Consider the following 19,302-nt stretch of genomic DNA (forward strand, 5'->3'; position numbering starts at 1 on the left):
GAAAGTGGAAAGATATGTATACCAAGTGTATTTGGAATTCTTAATGCAGTCTTGTCTTTAATTATGTTTACTCGGAGAAGTTCGTAATTTTTCTAACCAAAATTTTTTGTTGGTTCGGATGTTTTCTATCAGAAATTCCAAGTGTGGTATCTTTTCGCAAAGCTCTTGGAAGAATTGTTCGGCAAAAGTGTCAATGAAAAAGATTTGACCTCTTGGTATGCATGGATATTTAGCCACTAAATCGTCTGGTGATAATAATCTGACGTTGGAAATACATCTGTAAATTTCATCATCCGAATGTATTGATTCATCATCATCATTACACTCACGGCTGACCACGTTCTCTTCATGCTGTTGTAATAGAGTGCAGTCATTAAATTCGAGTGTGATAAGACAGGACCACTGCGCAGATATCTCTAAAGGTCTCGTCACATTTGAGATATCAGCGGCTTTTATGATCAATGATGTTAAAGTATTCGTATCGGCAATCTTTGGAATTATTTTCAATTTTTCCACGTAGTCAGCATGCAAAGCCATATCAGTCGCTAGAATAGTCTCTGAAATAACATCGTAATTTGGGTGCGCCTTTGAAGACGACGAAATCGTGAGTAGTTCCTGCCAATGGGTACTGAGTAGTTCTTGAAAGAAGTCCTTGTGTATGTTCTCGAGAACTGACTCTTCGTTGTAAATCCTAGCCACTGGCGCACCAAACTTGGACAACAACATATTGTTTGAACCTGGATGGCCAATATCGTGGCCAATCGCGGCCATTGACAGGAGTAAAGTTTGCATAGGATCATCAACTATATGTTCACATAGCTGCCATGTGGCTTGCATGACATCTACCGCATGTTTAAAATTGTGGAACTTGTTCACCTGGTGATACGAAGCTTCCAAAGTGAATAACAGTAATAGAAGCTGATTATCTGGTATAACCAACCCTGCATCGGCTGATAATTTCTGCAACAAAATGAATGCACAATATAGAAGTTCTCTAGTGGTCAATGTATGCGGTTGAAACGCCCACGTACACAGCAATCGCCAGTAATTTTCACGATTGAGTTCTGAAGGAATAACCATCAATTTGTTAAAATCGATATTCTTTATCAACCCAGGTATAGAGCGTCGTCCTTTCCTCCGTACCCTTTGCAATTGTTCCACCATAGAGTAAATCCGCGAAGAACAACCCTTCGAAGGACAATAATACATCCAATGAGCCATTCTTCTAATTCTATCACAACATTCCACCTGTTCCGAAGGCAATCTCTCCAGTATCTTCTGCAAGTGCTTCAAATCGACATCCTGACACACACTCACCAAGTTAAACACCGGCAAAAAGTTCCTAAACATCTCATCCAAAACCTGTGGCTCCACTTCGGCTCTAGACTCCAGTACCACCAAAGAAACTCCCTCTTCATAATTCCAACGGTCCTCAGCTGCTTCAGAAGCTTCCAAAGCACACGCAGCCAACCGGTCCGAATACAACCGATCAAACAGTGACCTCACATCCTCTACCTCCACAGTCCGATCGAAAACATCCCTATATCGCACAAATAGCTCTTTAACCCTAACTCGGTCCACATTACCAACAAGAAATAACGTAGACATCTTGGGGTCCAATCGATACCTATAATTTCATCAACTACAATACTACTAACTAGCTTATAATAGAGAGCCTTTCAACTACAAGAATCACTGTGCGAATGACCTGCAATCAGACAATGAAGGCTCCGGAAACTGAGGCTAAACTCGAGGAAATTTCTTCCAACTTCTAGGTAATTCCCACTCTCCATAATCTGTTACAGTTTTTCTTTTATTCTGCTGCAAAATTCCAGCCATGTTAAAAAACGAATCAAACCCGATTAGGTCAGCTTCGCTTATCTGTTTAACCTTTTCGGGACACAGAGAGCCGTAATGGGACTTTGACGGACATCGAGTTGAGAATGTAGAGGGCTTTATAACGTCGAGTGGGCGTTCAGAGGGCCTTTCGGTGATCGTGTAGGTCTGTAGGTGACTCTTGTTAGTAGTAAGCAGTGTTGACTTCTTTCGGAGCCCTGATCGACTTGGCGAAAGTTCAAATAGTAGAAGAGAAGAGCCCGTCTTGCAAGCAACTAGCAGCGTTTTTGAGGAAAAAGCAGTGAAGAACAGTGATTGAAGGAAGATGTTTGCCAGAGCTTTGGTTAGACCCAGTGGGACCAATGGGATTTTGCGTTTGTTTTTGCGTGCTCAATCGACAAATGCATTGACAAAGACTAGTCTACCCTTCACTTATTCGACTTCCGGACCTTCCAAAGTGTTGTACACTAACCAGCACGAATGGATTGCAGCTCACCAGGATGGAACTGCGTTTGTTGGGATTACGACATATGCTGCAGATGCTCTAGGAGATGCTACATATGTGGAATTGCCAGAACCAGAGACTGAATTGGAGGCTGGTGAGTCTGTTGGTTCTGTTGAGTCTGTGAAATCAGCTTCTGAAATTTACCAGCCAGTGGCAGGTACTGTTTTGGAGGCCAACAGTGCGTTGGAAGAGTCCCCACAACTTATCAATGAAGATCCCATGGGTGCTGCTTGGATTGCCAAGATTAAGATTAATGACGCAAAGGATTTGGAAACCAGCGGTCTACTGACGCTGGAAGCTTACGAGGAATCCCTAAAACATGATGAGCATTAGTGGGAAAGAATTAGCTACGAGTATCTATGTAGATTTTCCTAATCTTTTGTTTTGTTCTGCAGTAGTCCTAGTGGTCAATTGCAAGGCGTGCACTTGGCCCTCACCCATCTCGTTTTCTAGTAGCTTGTAAACCATCCTGTGTCTCTTGGGAAGAGTGAGTCCTTCGAATTTGTTGCTGGCAATTTCTAGTCTGAAATGGGATTCGATGCGATTGTCGGAGTCTGCTATTCCATGGTGTCCAGCATGCTTGAAGGAATCGTTAAATATAGTGAAATGGGTCAAGTCGGGGAAATTCTCATGAACCTTCCTCGTTATACTTTGTGCAATTGGACCTTCAATACTGCGGTTCAATGGTACTTTCAGATCGCTCATGGTGCGAATTGCCAATCGTTTAAACATGTCTTCATTATTTTGTAGTTGATCATCCCTCTGGTAGCTGATTTTTCAACCTTGTATAAGGTTGAAAAACTGAGAAAAGTAGACTGGCTTCGAAATGATGAAGCTGGGAAAAGATACATCCGACCATGATTCAACTTGCTAGGGTCTCTTTAAGATCCTATATAAGGGCTCCATCGAAAATGTTGGGGACTCGGTTTTATTCTATGACCCCGGAGGAAACTTTGATACAAGAGAAATTAGTCAAAGCACTCCAGCCAGAAAGACTTCAGGTGATGGATATATCTGGAGGCTGTGGCTCAATGTTTGCCATCGACATAACCAGTGCAAAATTTAAGGGCTTATCAATTGTGAAGCAGCATAAGTTGGTGAATGAAATATTGAAAGAAGATATACAAAAATGGCACGGTTTGCAATTACGCACCAAAGCTAATTGAAAAGCATGAATTATCATATCCCTGTACATATTTAAATTTCTGAGAAATTACTCATAATACTATTCTATTTATTTACTCGTCCTGAACTTTTTCCTCTTTTTCTTCCAAGATCTCTTCCTTTACTTCCTCCACCACTGTGTACTGTTCATCATCTTCATCCAATGGAGTAACGTCAAAGGCTTTGTAACCGAAGTCCTTGAGCAACTTCTCGGAGGACTCGGCTCTGTACTCGTGCCATTCCTTCAACAATTCACGTTGTCTCAAGATCAAGTCTCTCATAGCAGAGTCGGCCTCCATAGCATCTTGCTCTTCGAATTGCGCAGACCATTCTCTCAAGTTCTTTCTAACCTTCTTCTTCTCTGCGTTACTCAATAGAGATGCTGGTCTTGGTCTCCATGCAAAGTTCTTGAAATTAGATACGGTTTCTTCCTTGACCACATCACCACCAACATTGAAAATCTTGTAACCATTTTCAATCTTGTGCTTCAAAGCACTCGACCAAGCAGCCAAGTATCTTCCGGATGGATCCCACTTCAAGTCAGTTGCCGATAGATAAGCTGGTTTAGCAATATCCTTCACAGACGCTGTGACATCCTTTGCTTCATTGATATTCTTTTCACCGGCGAAATCCACGTCGAAGAACATGAAATCAGATTTACGAACGTTTGGTTTGACCAAAGTGGCAACGACTACAAATCTACCAGCAGGGGACCAAGAAATTGTGTTAGAGAATTTGTCTGGAATATCGACAACAAGCTTCCATCTCTTAATACCTGTTGAAGCATTTGACCCTTGTTCTTTCTCCTTAACTTCTGGTGCAAAGAAACTTATAACGTGTCTTGGAATAGCTGGATTATCGTCACCAGTATCACGCTCTGCAATGGCAACAAATCTGTTTCCATTTGGTTCCCATTCAAATGCTCTGACGCAGTCCTTAAATTCGATCTTCTCGACTGGAATATCCTTCTCAGTCAATTTACATAGTTCCAGATTACTGAATAATGTTTTACCAGACTTTGTGTGACGTTCAACGTTGAAACATAGGAAGTCGGCATTGTTTTGCCAGTGTAGACTGACATTCGAAACTTGGACCAAGTTGACCGTCTTCAATACTCTACCACGAGGAACTTCGACAATAGTACCTTTACAGGACATGTTGTTAGTTTCAGGAGTCCAGTAAGCCAACAATACGGAGGGCTCGTCGTTCTGTCTGAAAGGATGTAATTTAACACCACTTGGAGCAAAAGAGAAATCTCTGATACCAGGAACTTTCAAGGCCTTGTTTTCCATAGGGGCGAATCCGTTATCACTGTCGTGGACAACCAATGTGCCACCAACCATACGTGCGCAGTACTTGTCATTGAAAGACCATCTGATCAAAGGCCAGTGTAAGAAAGGACTCTTGACCACTGGAAAAGTGGTCATCAGCAAACCCGATGCAATTTCCCAGATACATAACTGGTGACCTTCATTTCTCTTAGTGAAAGGAGAGTCCTTATCATCTTCATTGTAAATGATTGGGTCTGCAGAGAAAGAGACCAAGTATTTTTCATTTGGTGACACGGAAGAAGTTCTTACATTAGGATGATAGAATCTTCTTAGACGGTCAAAGTGAGGACCACCCCAAGCGACGACACCTTGATCGTGGTACGAAAATAGATAGGTACCTTTAGGAGAGAATCTGACGTAGTTGCTGGACCAGTTCTCCCTCGATTCCACAACATTGTCCGCATCCTCTAGCGTCGTATTCCAGAAAACGGTAGTCAAATCATCCTTCTGCAGAACATATTGATCTCTGACCTCTTCATCTTGCAACCAGCTCTTCAAAGAACTAGATGGAACAAACTCAGGCATAGCAGGTTCCTTGAACTCAGTGTTGAAAGCATTTGAGTTGTATCTTTCAACATCTCTAACAGTGTACAAGTACAGTCTATGCTTCAAATCCAGTCTCTTGGTATGGAATGCCTTGATAATCTTGTTACCATCTGCTGGTGAACCACATTCAACAAAAAGGAAGCCTTTACTCTTCTTTGTCTCTGGATCAATTGGGAACTCCATGTCAACGACTTTGCCCGCTTTAGAGAAAAGACCGGTCAAAGCTTTCTTCAAGACAGGAACCTTGGCTTCAGGAATCACAGGTGCACCACTTACAACAATATATTGGTCGAAATTGAATTCATCCTTAACGCTGTATTTTTCTTCCAAATCGCCGAATTCCACGTCATCGACCGGGATATCTTCCAGTTTTATATCTTCAAATTCAGTTGCCATCTTGAAACCTCACAAACAACTACCACTGGCCACTTAATAACTGGTTTCTCACTGTTCACCTTGAATGGGTTCGATCTTGAACTTTTTTAAGTGAAAAATTTTCGAGTTTTTCACATTTCAAGCATCAAAGCGCGATGAGCTTTGCATCAGTCCCGTGACTTTTTGTGTAACCTTCAAGCTGATCTTTAAAGAAACCATAATAACGATTATTGATCATTACTTGGTGTTACTGGTGGCTGCTTTATATGCAATTGGTCTGCTGGGGTTGATTTACGAGACCAAGTTTCTTCCTGTGGGTTGTTTTGTTTGTGTAACGCGTTGTTGACATCGATCGATCTGGTGTTGAACTGTTGAACCTTGATTTGGATTGTATGGAGGACGTTTCCAGTGAAATTAGCGGGATCGTGACATCTCCGCGAATTGATGGTAATACGTTGAGTTTTAACTCTGGTCCGCATGTAGAGGGTTTTTCACCAGTTGGTGTCAGCCCATCGCATAATGGAAATTTTAGGATGAATCGTAATGGTGCCGTGGATATTACTCAAAGGCCGTATGTTGGGTTGCAGCGCGATATCGATGTACTGGATGATGAAGATTTGACCTATGACTCTTCCGGATTGGCGATACCACGACTGAGAGAGTCTATGACACCTTGGAGGACAACTGAATCCAAGATTAAGAAGGATCCTAAGCTCCATGCTTCCCGTGCGGCTACTTTGGTGGACAACCAATTCCCGACGAATTCAAGGCCTGAGACAAGAAACTCTTTGTTCTCGCTGGATGGTGCCTATACAGTGGCATCTTCTACTACAAATGACATAGAGCATTTGCAAAAGCAATTGACTACTTATAAATTGAAAGTGAGAACCCTATTAGAGCTCATTAAGCAGCTCAATTACGGTGATGACGAACAAAAAAATAGGGATTCGTTTTATGGTAAGTTGTTGTCTACTTTGTCTCAAAGTGATGAAGTTGATGAATTAAGAAAACAATTGACACACGTAAAGAACAATAATGGAATAAAGCAGAAACGGATTGATGAATTAGAGAATGATATTTCCCGATTGAGTGAGCAACTCGCTTCGACCAAAAAAGAGCATGCTGAAACTTTGGAATACGCTAATGAGTACCTTGAACATTCAGAATTGTTGGCAAAAAATATTGACGAGATGTTAACTTTATTGCTTGAAAATATCGATTTACCTCACGAAGAGCGTGATGCTTTGCAGAAGACGATTCAAATATCATCATCATTTGCAATGGTCAAGATAAACGCGCTAATGACGACTTTTAGTAGAGTTCTTCAAGATTTAAAATCTAGTGATTTGAAATCTCGAGACGTTGAGGTGCCGGAGCATGATCGAAATAACAGTACTACTATTGATGCTATAGCTAACAGTACTGGAATAAATGAAATAGCGGGAAGCGTGGAAGCAGTCAATGAGGAGAAAAACGATGAATTCTCGATTAATGAATCAGCAATTGACACGCGACTTGAGGTCGTAATAGAAGGGTTGCACCAAGAATACGATAAATTTTTCCATGGTATACGAACCAAGATCGAGAAGTCTGCTGAGCTGGAGAAGCTCTTATTAAGCAGGCTCTCTCAGCAAGATAAACTTTTAAGTCGCATAGCCGCTGCTAGTAATATGGACTCTCAACAGCAGGATTCCCATTGTCAAAAGCATGATTCAATCCTCTCCAGCATTGACGAGACGAGTAAGAGAGCTAGCTTGGAGCTTTCCAAATCATACAAAGATCATATTGATAACCTGAATTCTCTTGTGCATGCACTAAACTCAACCATGGGCGAGAAAAATGCAGAGCTACAACAACTCAGAACGCAATTAAAAGATCAAGAATCGCTACGAAAAACTGAACAAAAGCTCAAAAATGAACTTAAGGAATACAAAGACGTGTGCAAGTTGAAAGAGAATAATTGGGAAAGTTTTGCTAACGATCTTGAGGAAAGCGTACGGGTCTTACAGATAGAGAATGACCAGATGTCCGAAGTTGTCAACCGGCTGCATTCTGAACTAAAGATCAAAGAAGATGAAATTGAAGAAATATCAGCCAGCTTACAAGAGACGCAACGACGGGTTCGTGACATCTCTAACCTTCACAAAGAAGATAAGCTGGAATTTAAAAATGAACTAAGTGAAAAAATGAGAGAAATAGAATCTCTTAACGAAGAGCGAGATCAGATTAGAGCTTTCATTTCCGAAACTGAAAAGACCTCGATCCATCGTCAAAAATACGCAAGAGAATTCCAGGGTTTCAAAGACCATCTATTGCTTCACTTGGAGAAAGTGTTCAATACTCTCGGCAAAATATTGCAGCAGACATCTGTCGACCAATCCAAGAGGAAATTAGAGGTCATACGTCGCATGGATGGCCTTACTGCTACCAAAACCATGCAAACTAAACTTGAATCACTTTACAACTTCATAGAGACTGCGCAAGAATCCATAGTTGAGTCCTACACTAGCATGGTTTTACTCGAAGGAGAGCGCAGGTCCACAGAAGGCACTAGCAGTAAAGAGATGCAACTCAGGATAGAGGAGCTGGAAAGAAAATGGATATCTGAGAGAGAGCGGCGCAAATTAGACATTACAGCGGCTGAATCCCGCATCACTCGACTCGAAGCTGAAAACGAATTATTACGAGAAAAATTATACAATAGCACAATGCGCAAATGAATCAAGTGAAAATCGTTACTGAGTAATGCGTGCACATCTTGTATACTTTATTATTTATCTTTGCATGGAACGAAGATCGTTTCCCTTAGAAACCTGGGCGAATTATTCTATTTGAACATCACCTTCAGCATCAACCGCTCCTGCAGGTTCATCATCGCCTGAGTCGTCACTATCCTCATCACCATTGGCCTCCTTCTTTGCAAACTCGATTGCTTCTTCAAGCAATTCTCCCTCCACGAATTTATGTAATCCTCCGGTTTCCGATAATGAACACCAACTAATTTCCAGCTCGAAATCTTTCTCCTTATTATCTTCGTGTGCCATATGGATAATCTTTGCTGCTTGTTTCACGGCCTCTCTGCCCGTTAGTCCTTCCGGGTGCTTATCAACCAATTTCTCCAATTCTGCCTTCGCAGTCTGTCTACCTTTCCCTGTTGCTGCTCCCTTGTATCCCCAATGCGCACCACTTGGTTCAAGCATATACAGATGAGGACCTTCTTCGTCTATTCCACCAAAGATCGCTGTCACACCAAAAGGTCTCACACTATTGTACAGAGTATGTGCCTGAACGTACTGACCCAAACGATCCGCAAGTGCGGGTATAGGAATTGGCTTTTGATATAACTTCTTGAAACTGGACGATTCTTCACGCCCTCTATTCACCAATTGTCTCCCATCGGGCATCAGACCAGAGTAAACGCATCCAATATGACGATCCACAACCTGAATCTTGACGTTTTTCTTTGGCACTAAAAGCTTAGAAGTAACAAGCTTCTCCACTGCAAACACAACACCATCCTTGAACTTGATACCAATAGAAGTCGTCCCATTCTCTACTGCTTTCACCGCATATTGCACCTGAAAGTTTCTCCCATCGGGTGAAAAAACACTATTTGAAAGATCGTAGCCAGTACCAATCGATGTCATCCTAATTGCTTCTCAAACCCAGCTTCTGGATTATGTTGAGCACCTCTCAATGGCTTAATTTTTGATGTTTCTTCAGTCTTTGCCACCCTTTTGAGATTCGCTTCGAAATTAAGCCTTTGGTTCGGGTAATGAGATTAAGCTAAAGTTCACCATAATTAAGTAACAAAAGAGGGCTCTTGATGAGCTTCGAGAGGTCTAATTAGAGTCTTCTCAAGGTTATTCGTGAGTGGCTTGAGGGTTGTGCGAAATTTGCTGGCTTTTACATGACAAAGGAGGCCATAAGAGTGGTTTTGTGCGGTGACAATGGGGTCGGTAAGTCTAGTTTAATTGTGGCTTTGGTTAAAGACCGTTTTATCCCAAATCTGCAGGATGTATTGCCTCCTGTGACCATACCTAGGGATTTCTCATCTAGTCCATATTCTCCAAAAAATACGGTTCTCATTGATACCAGCAATGACGATCCGGTGGGTTTACAGCGAGAATTGAAGAATGCCGATGTAATCTGGCTCGTTTACAGTGGGCATGAGTCTTATGAGCGAGTTTCACTATATTGGATGATGACTTTTAGGTCATTGGGGTTGAATATTCCAGTGATTTTGTGCAAGAATAAATGCGATCATTGTGGAGGGACAGCAACAGGTGCAGATGCAGAGGATACTAGAGTGGAAGATGAAGAGTTTATACCGATCTTGATGGAATTTAAGGAAGTGGACACCTGTATCAAGACCAGTGCCAAGACTCAGTTCGACGTAAACCAGGCCTTTTATCTATGTCAGAGATCGATAACACATCCGATCGCACCACTTTTCGATGCCAAAATAGGTGAATTGAAACCTTTGGTGGTGATGGCCCTCAAGAGGGTTTTTCTGTTATGCGATAAAGACCAGGATAACTACTTGAATGATGAAGAGATGATTGCATTACAACGACGGTGCTTTGGTAGAACTATCGATTCAAATGAATTGGATGTGATAAAGCAGACTTTGACAGATATATCTCGACCATCACAGGAATACTCAAATTGCCTACTCTGTGTGCCGGGCAAGGGTATAACAAAGGACGGATTCTTGGTCTTGAATAAGATTTATGCAGAAAAAGGAAGGCATGAGACTACATGGGGAATTCTGCGGGCTTTCCAGTACACAGATTCCTTGTCGATACAGGACAAGGTGCTATATCCAAAACTAAACGTTTCAGAGACTTCAAGTATAGAACTGAGTCCAAAAGGGTACAGATTTCTAGTGGATCTATTTCTCCGGTTTGACGAGGACAATGGCGGAGGGCTGAACGAAGAGGAGCTGCACTTATTATTTAAATGTAGTCCGGGACTACCGAAGCTGTGGACTGCGACGAACTTTCCATTCTCGACAGCTGTCAACAGCCGTGGGTGCGTGACTCTTCAAGGATGGTTGGCACAATGGAGTATGACGACCTTTTTAGATTACAAGATTACAACTGCATACTTAGTGTACTTTGGTTTTCAAGAAGATGCAAGGTTGGCACTGCAGATAACAAAATCAAGGAAAATGAGGCGAAGGGCCGGAAGACTGTACAGATCGCCTGTTACTGATCGCAAGGTGTTCAACTGTTTTGTGCTTGGTAAACCGAAAAGTGGGAAAAGTATGCTTTTAGAGTCTTTCTTGGGTAGATCATTGACTGAAGCTTACTCTCCCACTTTGAAACCACAAATTGCCGTCAACAGTCTTGAACTGAAAGGTGGAGAACAATACTACCTGATCTTACAAGAATTTGGCCAACAAGAAACAGCAATTCTGGAGAACAAAGAAAAACTGAAAAACTGTGATGTTCTGTGTCTCACTTACGATTCTAGTGATCCTGAGTCATTCGCATATTTGGTGGAGCTTTTCGATAAGTTTGAGTGTTTGAAGAATCTACCGACCGCTTTCGTAGCGCTGAAGGCTGATTTAGATAAAGTCCAGCAAAGATGTCGACTTCAACCAGATGAGTTCACTGAGCAGCTTTTCGTGAATCACCCATTGCATGTTTCTTCTACGTGGTTAAGCTCTCTAAATGAATTGTTCATGAAAATTACAGAAGCCGCGCTTCTGCCTGGGAAGCATACTCCCGGATTCCCTTCCGAAGCAACAACACAGGAATCAGATTACAGACAGACTGCAATGGTTCTGGGATCTGCCGTGGGCTTCTTGGCTCTTTGCACATTCGGAATAGTAAAGCTCATAAGACCCTCGAGATACAGTCAATAAAAGCGCAGTAGGCTTTAAAACTCTGAGGTGTGCATGGCTCTAAAAATGTTCAAGGTTTTGTAAAAGAATGTTCCAGTCTATAAGTGAAGACTGAGTCATATCTTGTATCTTTAATACCAAATTCATCTTTGGAAGTATAATAACAGCCACAAACTTGAAGACCACTATTTAACCTATACATTTTTACACATGAGAGGTTTTATGTTGGTTGAACATCTCATGTAAAATTTTAAGAATCAATTCTGATCATCGATTACTCTCTGGTTCTTAAGGCGCGAGATCTAATTTCGCCCTTTTTATTGAACGGTTGAAGTTACTCAAGAAAGCTATTCAGAAATTAAAGTAAACCAATTCAATTATACAATGGCTTCCAATCCTCCAGGTGCATGTTGCTTTAAAGGCTTTTATCATGAGGGAACACCCAAAGGAACCTTAAGCGATTTATATGGTATTGATACCTATGTAACTGGGAGTCAATCCAACGAAAAAGTCATCGTTATCATAACTGACATTTATGGTCACAAATTCAACAACACCCAGTTAGTTGCAGATACATTGGGTGATGCCGGATTTCGAGTCTACATACCTGATATCCTCTTCGGTGATGCGATTGAGAAGCTTGACGGATCTGTGGATTTCAATGAATGGCTGGGAAAACACAACCCCCAAAAGACAAAAGCGATAGTTGATCAATTTTTGTCTGGCTTGAAAAAGGAGAACTCTCCTAAATTTGTTGGTATCGTTGGTCACTGTTTTGGTGCTAAATATGCCATTCAGCAGATCCACGCTACTGAGGGTCTTGCTGACGTTTGCGCCGTTGCTCATCCATCATTCGTGAGCATAGAGGAGATCGCTGCAATTGGAAAGGAAAAGCCACTGTTGATCTCTGCTGCCGAGAATGACTCTATATTCCCACCGGAGTTGAGACATCAGTCTGAGGCCAAGTTAGCAGAGATTGGTGCCAGGTACCAATTAGATCTATTCAGCGGGGTTTCCCACGGGTTTGCTGTAAGAGGTGATACATCAGATCCAGTTGTCAGGTACGCTAAAGAAAAAGCTTTGGTCGATCAAATTTACTGGTTCAATCATTTCTCCGATTAGTGGTCTGCATGCGTAGGTTTAGTGACTGCTACTTATCAAGCAAAATGATACTCTTTATACATCTTATCGTGTTTATCAAATATACTCTTACAGCTTATGAAGCATATGTGGGCAAGTTTAAGTTTAGGCGCTTCACGCATCATTTGAAAACAGAAAATCGTAATCGAAAAGATCTAGTCCACCAAAGAGATTGGGAAAATCCATCGAAACACCTGTCCCAAAATCAAAATCGATCCCCAGTTTCCCATTGGCTTCAGTACAGTTGCCAGATGGCTGCTGAAGATTGTTCATCGTGGCAAAGTCGCTGGCGCCTTTGACGCTCGACTGAAATTCCAGATTTTGGCTCATAGCGGCAGCTGAAGATAGTTTCTCAAGATTCCCCATCATGGAATTACTATTTGTGGGCGAAGCGTTTGAAAAATCGGATGTCGAGTTTAATGGGTCATCTTTCTGCTTCATACATTCGTCTCCTTGTAGCACAGACTTGACCTCTCGACATAGGGCTTCCAGGTCTTCGACCGAAATATTGATCAGATGATTTTTCTTTCTCAACTGACTTATGACCGATTCCTTACCGGTCATGTCCAGCGCTAGTGTCATGCTTAGTGCTTTCACCGAACGACAGTTCATTTCACCTACGTGCTGCAACCTGAGCAACAAATTCCAGAGCTCGCCTTTCTTCATTCTCTGTATTACGACGTCAAAGAGTGCAAGCATTTTGAAGACTGAGAAATATGTGAACCTCAGATATTTCGAAGATACTCGATATATGTTTTCCAGGGCAGCTTCCAGATCCATTTTGAGCACAGTTAGTAACTCCATTTTTTTATTGGCGGACCCTAAGTTCTCGTCATCGTTCTTCGTAAGATCTTCTTGATATTGAGAGAATAATGTATTTCCTGCCAGCTCTATCCTCATTATGACACCCAACACTCCGAAAAAGGTGGACGAGAGCGCAATCTGAGTCGCTTTTGTTATGTTATAGCTGTTCGATGGTAATAAGTTAGCGGCATACTCGTCATTGAAATATTTGGTGATGTGACTGATAAGTGTAAGCGAATCGAGACATACCCTTATCATATACTTTTGGTAAAATGGTAGCAATTGGGGCTTCTCGGGCAAGACTGACTCGAAATGAAAGAACAAAGCCATGGAAGCTCGAAGTAGCATCAATCTGCTCATGATCAAGGAATGCAAAGCCACCGAGTTTTCAGCTCCACACATATTGAAACTAATGGAATTATCAATCTTCAATTTAGCATTGGAACTCAACCTCTTTTGTAAGTCAATTAATTGAAAGTTATCAGAAACAAAAGATTCTATCTTTTCCCGAATATCTTCCATCTCGTTCAATCGAAATGTGCCTCCATATGTCAAGGATAATTTATCGAGATCATAAAAATGCACGGCTAACAATGACCTCTTGAAACACATTTCGTGAAGCTTTAAGGTGGCCTCATCCGGTTCTATTATGTCTCTCTTGACCCTTTCCATGTAAACTTCCAGAGCGTTAGGATGTCGGATGTCCATAAACTGGTCCATAGCACTACCCACTGATAAAGGATGCCTTCCCTTTAAACTCGACTCAATGCAAACTGTAGTAGTTATTGCTACCCATAGAACCCTTCTATGGTTCAAAACGCTTGAGTCTTCCACTTCAGCGAGTCGAAGAAAATCGGAAGGATCTCTATGAAGTCCTATTGAAGTGGCAAGCATCACTATAACGCCTGTCAGTACGTCTGTTGGATGCTCAAGGAAGAAATCACCTTCTTCCGGCGAGTAAACGAAGAATGACCATATGTAAAGCAAGCAGGTTATGATATTCTCATTTGCGCAAGCAAACAGGTTCTCTGCTGATAAAACTCTTTCAGCCAACAGAATAGCTTCATTTCCAATAGGGTATCTCTTGAGAACTTCTCTGTTGATGTATGCACTGTGCTCTTCAGATCCTTCATCGATAAATAAAAGAGAAATAAAGGAAAGTTTCAAGATAACCATTAATATGGATAAATTCTCCATCTTGCCCCTCAGTCTTGATTTACCCAATTTGATTCTGACCTTGGATGGGTCTAGTTCATCTGGAAACAATACCGAAGACAAAGTCTCCTCGAAAAGTTTTCTATTGAGGAAAGCCAAGTTTAAATAGACATTCTCATAGAAATGTGCCTTATATTTATTCAGAATTTCCATAGGCGGCAGTATTTCTTCAATTTCACTGATAAAGGATTTGAGTAAATCGGAATATTCTCCATCAGTGGGACAGAAATCCTCTAAATAATTGCGATCAAAGGCACTGCGGATAGCGATAGGCAACATTCCTATTCGCAGTTTCCCGCTATTACTAGTATTCTGTAACAATCTATCTGTGAAATCATTAATTCTTTCCTTTTGCGACTCGTTGTGGCACTGACTGATGAGAATTTCTTTCAACTGGAAAACATTGTTTCTAACAGACGGTTGTGCCCTAGAAACACTTGCGTTGGCGGACAATGCAGGTATCATCGTATTTTTGGATGGATTTAAAAAAACTGCTGCGATGAGCCCAGATAAGAACGTATCCTGCGTGACAGCGTAGTTCTCCGATAGCGGCTTCACTTCACGTTTCATCACTCTATTCATAATCATACTTGGATGGGTTCTGTAGAGATTAATCTCAATATCATTGGAATCAAATCCTATGCCTCTTCTTGACTTCTTGGTATCATGACCCTCGAACGGAATGTAATCTCCATCCTGCGCCCGTTTGTTCAGATGACCGAATTCAGATTGTTCTCCATCCTCTCTTAGAGCCTTCTCCCTCCAATAGGCCACGTCTTTCTGTAATCGAGCGATCGTAGCGTCTTTACTAGGATTCTTAGGTGCCGCTTGCTTCTCCACATCGTATATGCACTGCAACCCATGCTGCTGGCACCTACCACATCTTGGTTTCTCTCTATCACACTTAGTTTTTGATCTTCTACAGGCCTGGCATACAAAAGAGATTCTATTACGTCTCTTGACATGAGTTTCAAATCCTGGGGACAGCGATTCATCTTCCATGTTCGTTAAATCGCCTGTTTCCTTCGGGCTCACCATCATTCCAAACTGCCTAAGTGGCTGCATGTAAAGGAGTTATACGTATGTGATTTGACCTAATCTGTTGATCTAGCTTTATTAGCCAGTTGCAAGGGTTTGTTTAAGTCCTTATATTGGGAGGATTGGTCATTAAGATGAGCGGGCGGAGCAAAAACTATTAATGCCGAAGAACGGCTAAAGTCGAACTCAAGATTGATCAATTTCCATAGCGAAAAGAAGAATGGATTGGATGAAGTATTTAATTTACACGCTAATTCAAATTTAGCACAGTATTTGTAATTTTACATTGAGTAGAATGCCGGTAAATTCAGATGTAGGAATTGGATTGATATGGGGAATGCGAGCCGGAGTTATTCGAGTTGTAGAAGCTTGTCTCTGGTTTCCGCAGATTGCCTTCATACTTATTTGAGAAACTGGCCTTTGAGCCTTGGTTTCCCAGCGAGCTACCAGGCCCCATCACGGCTGATGTGGGTTGCAGAGGTTGCGGTATGTCGTTTTGAGCGGGCATTCTGTTAGAAGAGCCCGAATACGTGTAACTGCTAGTGGCTTCGTCGTCGAATAGGGTTCTGTTATTGGCATTGCTGTTTTCAAAGGCATCGGCACGCATAATTTTCTCCTGGTCGGTCTCGTTTGTGTCCATGGCGGCCTTCCTTAAGTCGAACAGTTCGGCGTCAGACTTGCTTGGGTTTTCAAAAGCCGCGCCGTTTGGACCCTGAATCTTTGGAATAAAAGAGACACGATCATCCTTCAATGGTTCATAACGAGCATCTGGGTTTCTGTGTAACAATGCTAGTGTGCATGTCACGATGGTAAAGATCAATAGGAATAAGGCAAACACTGCGTTCAATACAAACAAAACGACGGCCATGACGGATGAAACAACAGCAGGTTGTTTGAAAAGGTTACTGAAAAACAAAAAGAAGAGCGCGTTGATCAAGTTGACCAGGTGGATGGCAATGTTGAAAATGTTAGTCCTCTTATCCATATAAGGTCTTATCCAGCATAGAGCGACAAAGTAAAAGAGTTCGATAACAAAAATAACCATCGCTTGGGCCTTACCGTAATTTTGTAGCACAGCGACAAACAAGGATCTGAGGAAACTATAGGAGAGCAAAGGCACCAACCACCAAAACTTGTCTGCTTTGAATTGGGTATACAAGAAACCGAATCTGTTCAAGAAACTTGCATCACCAAATAATAAATAAGCAGGGTTTTTGTATAGCCTCATGGATTCTTTTCCCTTGATCAAGATCCTAACCGCACCGTAACCAAGCACACCGGTCACAACGATAAGCATGACAACGGCGACGACAACCACTGCTGGTGAATCGATTTGAGTAAATTCCCAAATGGCAAGCAAAGAAACCTGTGGGAAAGCGATAATGGCTAGTCTGAATAAAGTACCCTTGATGATACTACCCCAACTCTTCCTATACTGAAAGAAATTTGTACTCTCTGACATCAATCTGGCACGGGTGAGGACTTCAAGCAGTGCTTTGAAGAAGATCAAACTAACGACCACACAGAATAAAAAGAAGAGGAAAAAGACAATACCAGTGAGGAAGAGATTCGATAGTTCGATACCTGCTTTATATGCGACTCTTTCAATACCACGTAGCACCAGGATACGAGAAGAGTATTCGGTAGTATTTCTCTCGGTAGTAGTGTAAAGATCTGAGTCCTCAAGGATAGAATCAAAACTGTAGTCTGCGGACGAAGCCAAAGTGATTCTCTTAGCAAGCCTCTCCAAATGTCTCTTTTGAACACTGATACTTAAAACGTCCTTGTTGGCAACAACCACTGTAGAGACACCATTGGTAGCTTGAACGTACCAATCAAAGATCTTTTGCATAAAATCCACTTTAATGATACCCATAGACCATTGAAAATTCTGAGTCCAAGCGGCGGCGATAGGTGGCACACGCGACACACCCATCATAGCCGTAATGGCAAGGTTTTGGAAATAGATAAACAACGAAATGGAGTTAGAAGCAATATGAGCCGCAGTAGTACTATAGCCTATCACTGAGACGAAACCTGAAGTCAACACACCCACACCGGAGACTGCTGCAATGGGCCACGAAGCATATTTTGTCTGAACGGTCTTATCGTTACTCAACACCGCTTGAACACAGGCAAGTGGAGTTTCATGATCAGTATCATTTTGCGAATACACAACAACACGCACCTGCGCATCCAGATCAGGAATTGTGTAAGCAACATTAGGAATCTGATTGGTAATATCACTACTAATGGTATAACTTGAACGCACATCTATTCTACCAGCAGAAAGTGGACAAAGTGTGGCTTCATTCAAAGAGCACAGATCAAAAGTTTGTTCAATGATTTTAAGACCATAAGTGATTACTTCGGCCTTGACAGTAACATTCTCACTGATTGTAGTGGTCGCGTCAATCTTGAATACAACCGACTGGTTTCCGGGGTAATAACGTACATCAAAGTAAGAAGCAGTAAATTCGGAATTCTCCATACAAGTAAGCAATGATGAAGTCCTCAAATGTCTAGAGTTGGCGGCAACATCCTCCGCGTATACCAGGGAGCGTACCGATAGAAGTATCGCGAGAAAGAAACTTGCAAGCCAGTTCATACTGGTCTGATATAGTTCAACAGGGTAGATGAAAGTAACTGGGAGTGATGATCAGTGGTAAGAAGTATGTTGTAACTGTTAAATGCCTTTCAAGGAATAGCATGAAGCGATAAATTTAGAACGTCTCCATTGAAAGACGCGAAAGCACAGCCCCTCGCAGTACTCACGTGACGAGTCAAGACGTAATAGACAGTTTATATACCTGAGTACAAGAGTATATATCTGTAGATTTCCACTCTTTGATTAACATAAATACCCTGTAAGAAAGTATCAAGAGCATACAAAAAAAACCATCAAGCTCTAAAAATTGTGAGCGCTGAAAAGATGTTCTGGCACCATGACATTTTTTTTTAACAAAATCAAGAAAATATAGTATCCGAATTATCTTGTTTCTTATGCTTATGTCTCGAAGTAGCTCACTACGCGTTGGAGAAGGAGGAGGACCCTTCGCTCTGTCATCGATTCAATGTGGAGCGAAAGGGTCCACAAAGCTGGGGTATCTCCCCTAAACCTACGCTATAACACTCACTCATGCATCCATCTTAAACAGGCAATAGCATGAGTCTATTTACTAAGAAGGGCTCTAAAAGAAGGCTTCTAAAAGAAAACTCTACTAGAGTTTGTCAATCGACAACACATCAAGGGTCCCTTAGGGCCCTTTAGGGTACCTCAAAGAACCTTCAATTCTTGTAAGCAAGTCACAGTAAGCACCAGTATTAGCTTCCCGGAGCTTTTCGCCTGCCCCGGAGTTTCTCGCCATGCCCCGCCGGCGCACCCCAACTGGACTTATTTTTTGTTGGATGACCTTGAAGACCGCCCTAAAGGGCCTGATCGGTTGAAAGAGAGGCATTGTGGTTGGTCATCAACAAACACACTGCCAATTCAACGA

The 19,302-nt window shown here is 41.9% G+C and overlaps 11 protein-coding genes across 11 annotated transcripts; 5 read left to right on the plus strand and 6 right to left on the minus strand.

Moving 5' to 3' along the window:
* Positions 1-57: 57 nt before the first annotated feature.
* On the minus strand, positions 58-1,608 carry PDE2 (3',5'-cyclic-nucleotide phosphodiesterase PDE2; the record flags this gene model as incomplete). Its single annotated transcript, XM_003683447.1, has 1 exon — positions 58-1,608. The coding sequence occupies one exon, from the start codon at positions 1,606-1,608 to the stop codon at positions 58-60; it is 1,551 nt and encodes a 516-aa protein (XP_003683495.1).
* A 553-nt stretch (positions 1,609-2,161) lies between these two features.
* Positions 2,162-2,674, plus strand: GCV3 (glycine decarboxylase subunit H; the record flags this gene model as incomplete). The annotated part of the gene is made up of 1 exon (XM_003683448.1): positions 2,162-2,674. One exon carries the CDS (start codon positions 2,162-2,164, stop codon positions 2,672-2,674), a length of 513 nt encoding a protein of 170 aa, XP_003683496.1.
* A 24-nt stretch (positions 2,675-2,698) lies between these two features.
* On the minus strand, positions 2,699-3,073 carry BOL1 (Bol1p; the record flags this gene model as incomplete). Its single annotated transcript, XM_003683449.1, has 1 exon — positions 2,699-3,073. The coding sequence occupies one exon, from the start codon at positions 3,071-3,073 to the stop codon at positions 2,699-2,701; it is 375 nt and encodes a 124-aa protein (XP_003683497.1).
* A 125-nt stretch (positions 3,074-3,198) lies between these two features.
* On the plus strand, positions 3,199-3,507 carry BOL3 (Bol3p; the record flags this gene model as incomplete). Its single annotated transcript, XM_003683450.1, has 1 exon — positions 3,199-3,507. One exon carries the CDS (start codon positions 3,199-3,201, stop codon positions 3,505-3,507), a length of 309 nt encoding a protein of 102 aa, XP_003683498.1.
* A 72-nt stretch (positions 3,508-3,579) lies between these two features.
* On the minus strand, positions 3,580-5,778 carry PRT1 (translation initiation factor eIF3 core subunit b; the record flags this gene model as incomplete). The annotated part of the gene is made up of 1 exon (XM_003683451.1): positions 3,580-5,778. The coding sequence occupies one exon, from the start codon at positions 5,776-5,778 to the stop codon at positions 3,580-3,582; it is 2,199 nt and encodes a 732-aa protein (XP_003683499.1).
* Positions 5,779-6,149: 371 nt separating this feature from the next.
* On the plus strand, positions 6,150-8,477 carry SPC72 (gamma-tubulin complex subunit SPC72; the record flags this gene model as incomplete). The annotated part of the gene is made up of 1 exon (XM_003683452.1): positions 6,150-8,477. The coding sequence occupies one exon, from the start codon at positions 6,150-6,152 to the stop codon at positions 8,475-8,477; it is 2,328 nt and encodes a 775-aa protein (XP_003683500.1).
* Positions 8,478-8,579: 102 nt separating this feature from the next.
* On the minus strand, positions 8,580-9,404 carry PRE10 (proteasome core particle subunit alpha 7; the record flags this gene model as incomplete). Its single annotated transcript, XM_003683453.1, has 1 exon — positions 8,580-9,404. The coding sequence occupies one exon, from the start codon at positions 9,402-9,404 to the stop codon at positions 8,580-8,582; it is 825 nt and encodes a 274-aa protein (XP_003683501.1).
* A 263-nt stretch (positions 9,405-9,667) lies between these two features.
* On the plus strand, positions 9,668-11,629 carry GEM1 (ERMES complex Ca(2+)-binding regulatory GTPase GEM1; the record flags this gene model as incomplete). Its single annotated transcript, XM_003683454.1, has 1 exon — positions 9,668-11,629. The coding sequence occupies one exon, from the start codon at positions 9,668-9,670 to the stop codon at positions 11,627-11,629; it is 1,962 nt and encodes a 653-aa protein (XP_003683502.1).
* Positions 11,630-11,992: 363 nt separating this feature from the next.
* AIM2 lies at positions 11,993-12,730 on the plus strand (the record flags this gene model as incomplete). The annotated part of the gene is made up of 1 exon (XM_003683455.1): positions 11,993-12,730. The coding sequence occupies one exon, from the start codon at positions 11,993-11,995 to the stop codon at positions 12,728-12,730; it is 738 nt and encodes a 245-aa protein (XP_003683503.1).
* A 132-nt stretch (positions 12,731-12,862) lies between these two features.
* On the minus strand, positions 12,863-15,832 carry TDEL0H04340 (uncharacterized protein; the record flags this gene model as incomplete). The annotated part of the gene is made up of 1 exon (XM_003683456.1): positions 12,863-15,832. The coding sequence occupies one exon, from the start codon at positions 15,830-15,832 to the stop codon at positions 12,863-12,865; it is 2,970 nt and encodes a 989-aa protein (XP_003683504.1).
* A 280-nt stretch (positions 15,833-16,112) lies between these two features.
* On the minus strand, positions 16,113-18,413 carry TDEL0H04350 (transient receptor potential ion channel family protein; the record flags this gene model as incomplete). Its single annotated transcript, XM_003683457.1, has 1 exon — positions 16,113-18,413. One exon carries the CDS (start codon positions 18,411-18,413, stop codon positions 16,113-16,115), a length of 2,301 nt encoding a protein of 766 aa, XP_003683505.1.
* Positions 18,414-19,302: the final 889 nt, after the last annotated feature.

The sequence above is a fragment of the Torulaspora delbrueckii genome, chromosome 8 (assembly GCF_000243375.1).
Source record: "Torulaspora delbrueckii CBS 1146 chromosome 8, complete genome".
Lineage (NCBI taxonomy): Eukaryota > Fungi > Ascomycota > Saccharomycetes > Saccharomycetales > Saccharomycetaceae > Torulaspora > Torulaspora delbrueckii.